The sequence below is a fragment of the Hyalella azteca genome, unplaced genomic scaffold, assembly GCF_000764305.2.
Source record: "Hyalella azteca isolate HAZT.00-mixed unplaced genomic scaffold, Hazt_2.0.2 contig16399, whole genome shotgun sequence".
NCBI lineage: Eukaryota > Metazoa > Arthropoda > Malacostraca > Amphipoda > Hyalellidae > Hyalella > Hyalella azteca.
The window spans coordinates 34,659-38,112 of record NW_025946223.1 but is presented as its reverse complement, the minus strand read 5'-3'; the positions used below and the strand labels follow the sequence as shown (position 1 = coordinate 38,112).

Sequence of the window (3,454 nt, the reverse complement as noted above, 5' to 3'; positions counted from 1 at the left end):
CGTCTGTCCGTCTGTCTGTCCGTCCGTGACTTCATGTTTTCGTCGACGAGAAAATGCGCTCTCTGTCACTCACTGCAGTGAGTACTGAGTTATATTTTTTTATTGTACAGGAGAAATTTACGGTAGTGCGGACGGCTAAATTTTATAATGGATGAATTTTCAGTATCGTGATATTTAAGTAGACACAAGTCGACTGCGTCTATGCATTAGTGTAAATTTCCAAAAGTTTATCTCCTGACAATCTCTTATCTGCTACCGTTATAGTACTGAGCATGATTCAGCGCTCTCCCAGACCTTGTGAATGACAACGTGAAATACCAAGCCGTCGTATATAAAGAAAATACGTACAAAGGCGATCTAAACACGCATAAGAAAAAGTGACACACAAAGACGTAGTTATTAATTATTACAATGAATTTAACGAATCGGTTGCATTAGATTCTTTTCTTGAATAATTTTAAAATAAAATCAATTGCGTCGTGAAAATTGCACTAATCGCATGTTTTTTCTAACTATTTAAACCTATATACGATTGGAATCTCTTTATTTCATGAAAGTTTTTTCTATTCTATTTCGTCGTTCTCTCAACTTCCCTAGCGTATGGCAACGATGATGACAGCTACAATATATCTGTGCGACATCCTCTTACATAACCTCTCACGCTGCATGCAGGCAGCGCGCCACAACCAAATTAAGATCTCACTGGCATCAGCCGGTTAAAATGTCTTATGAGTAATCGTCTAATTTTATTTTTCTCGTACTTACGACTAGGTGACTTTAATAATAGATTTCTTCACAGTATTATACTAGATATTGACAATTTCAATTGCTAAATATTGCAGACATGGAAGATTTTGACAAATGAAAAACTTTTTTGTTGACCTTACTCATTCAGTCATTAAAGTAAACATGTATATATATATATAAGTATCATGGATTAAAGCATTAACTTAAATAAGATGTTGAATGAAATCTAAGTAGATCAAGTATATAATCTTAGAGTAGATCAAGTATATAATTATAAATGAAGCAGTTTTTATAAAAGAGTTGTCGTTTGCCTTTCTATGCATGATAGGAACGCTGCTCGTTCTTGCATCAGTCGAAGTTTTTGCCGAACTGCAGACCGACTGTCACAAATGTGTGGGCTGGTCAGGAACGTCTGTGATCCGTTGCATCATCACAACTATGTAACGAATTTGATTCATTTTCAATTAGATTTGACCAGTACTTCTTTCCAGCTATTAAATTCATCTAATTTTTAGGAAAAAAACATTAATAATTTTGCGTTAAAATATTCGAGTAAATTAATTGTATTAATACCACTAATTAATGTTATATGCATATGCCATAATCGCTATGTTTAATGAACTTCATTAGTGTTTACTCGTTGTACATAACCGATGTTAAAAAGCACAGAGTATTTTTATTATCTAAAATTTTCACTCTGCAACGGAGGTTTTTTAGTTTCATTTACATTATACAGCTTAATTTACTAAATCAACAGCAAAATTTTCATGTCCGTTAACGAAATCAGCAAAATTTGTTGATACTTCACCAACTTTTCTTCTATTAAGGCACTGAGATGAAGAAAGATCGTGCATCATCAAATGAAGTATTCTACTAAAAGAGTTAGAATTTGCTGCCGCTTGCAGTTCGTGATTTAGAGCATCAGACTTCGCGCCACGGCAGCCGCCTAACTTATTGCTTGGCAACACGCATTGCACGAACACTAATAAGACATCGCGGACAACCATTATCCTGCATACCTTCGAGACAGCGAAAAAGTGATACCTCTTACTCTAAAGTGAAACAAATAGATTAAAAAACTTGTAATAAATTTTCCCACCTGTGCTAAAATTTGTTAGGAAATTGTAACGAGAATTTACTTTTTGTCCTGTATAAACTGACTGAAACAAGATATTTAGTGCCATTTGCATTTAATTACGTTTCAAAATAAGTTTCAGTTTACAAAAACAAATCAGATTGAAAGAATGTTAGTTGAACTTATTGGACGTATAGGTATAAGAACTGCGATGTCGAATGAAATCAGTGACGTTTCATTTTCATTTAATAACTGGGTAAACAACACTACACGGAATTCGCATGGTTAATTCAAAGAATCAAGATATCATGTTAATTTATACTTATAGTATAAAAGCTGATAGCTTCGTAATGAACTGAAACCTGTAAATCGATCTCTTTTTTTTTCTTGCAAGCTATTGCCAAACTCACGACTGGACAACATAAAGATTAGCACACTAAGCCTAATTTAAAAAAAATGTATTTTAATGACAAACAGATTACACTTTTGGCAATTTTCGTGCATAAATAAATAGATAGTCTTTAATGTACTGAAACAAATTACTCACTTGTGTCGGCGACGATAACTTTAGAAGTCTCGGTTGGTGGTGAAGTTTGAACTTGAATCTCAGCCTCCATGTTCGGTAGAGAACTAATGACTTCACGTGGTAAATTGAGAGACTCGGTCACGTTGGGAGGCTCCGATAACCTCAACTTAGATAATATTTGAGCTTTGACGAGTTCTAATCTAAGTTCTCGCACAGTGTCTTTTTCTTCCTCAGTTTTGAGTTCGGGCGGTCCGTTGAGCCTCAAACTGCATTTCGCACACTTGCTTGCATCATCTTCCTGATCAGTGTTATTGCTCAACAAATGAGCCTTGAGCTCGGTCACGGTATCATTAAGATGATTAACTACATCACTTATTCTAATATCACTCAGAGGGCTTCTATCACGATTACTTAAAGAACTAAGCGACAAGTTAGGATCTTGAGAAAGTCTCAGGATATCAGCCACAATAGGCGATGCTTTACCTGGTATTAACAAAGCTAATACGAGAACCATCTCTATGGTGTGGGGATAGCTCAAGAGGATGGTATTCACTGGGGAAACGACTGCCATGGCCGATCGTGTGAGAAGAAGCTTGTGGTGGCGGTACCTCTTGTCGAATGTTGGGCCAGCGCGTCATCCCGCTTACTGAGGACGGTCTTCTCTTGCACCATCTTTTATCTACGGCAGCCTCCAACGCAGCGACCCGCGAGCTCCGTCCTTCCTAACCTTCTCACCCAAAACCATGGGTATTGTACCGGGCCTTCGGTACTGAGCTTGCCTTTTCAGGCATAAAAATGACACAATGATTCTACAGGGAAAACACTGATTCCACGATGGTATTCCTCTTGCTGCGAATTTTCTCTATATTGCTAACTGGGACGAAAATTAGAAAAATGCTCGCTAAGTACACTATCATCGACATGCAGGGTAATAACACATTTAATCGAGGAGAAGTTACTTCAATTTGTGTTAAAACTGCGGTGTATGGAATTTCTCAAAGTAAATGCTAGCAGATAATTTTTTAAGTGAAATTTTATATTAAAATGTAATTGTTCAGTTTCGATAACTCGGAACAAAGGATCCTTAGATATTATAAAAGATCCTT

General features: G+C 36.4%; 1 protein-coding gene across 1 annotated transcript in view; it reads right to left on the bottom strand.

Annotated features, from left to right (window-relative positions):
- LOC108670168 (inhibin beta C chain) overlaps nt 1–3,059 on the bottom strand; it is a 9,361-nt gene extending 6,302 nt beyond the window's left edge. The window contains exon 1 of the mRNA XM_018157625.2: nt 2,370–3,059. Coding sequence (XP_018013114.1) covers nt 2,370–2,919 — 550 coding nt within the window. The 5' untranslated portion in view covers nt 2,920–3,059. The remainder of the gene's footprint in view (nt 1–2,369) is intronic.
- Nucleotides 3,060–3,454: the final 395 nt, after the last annotated feature.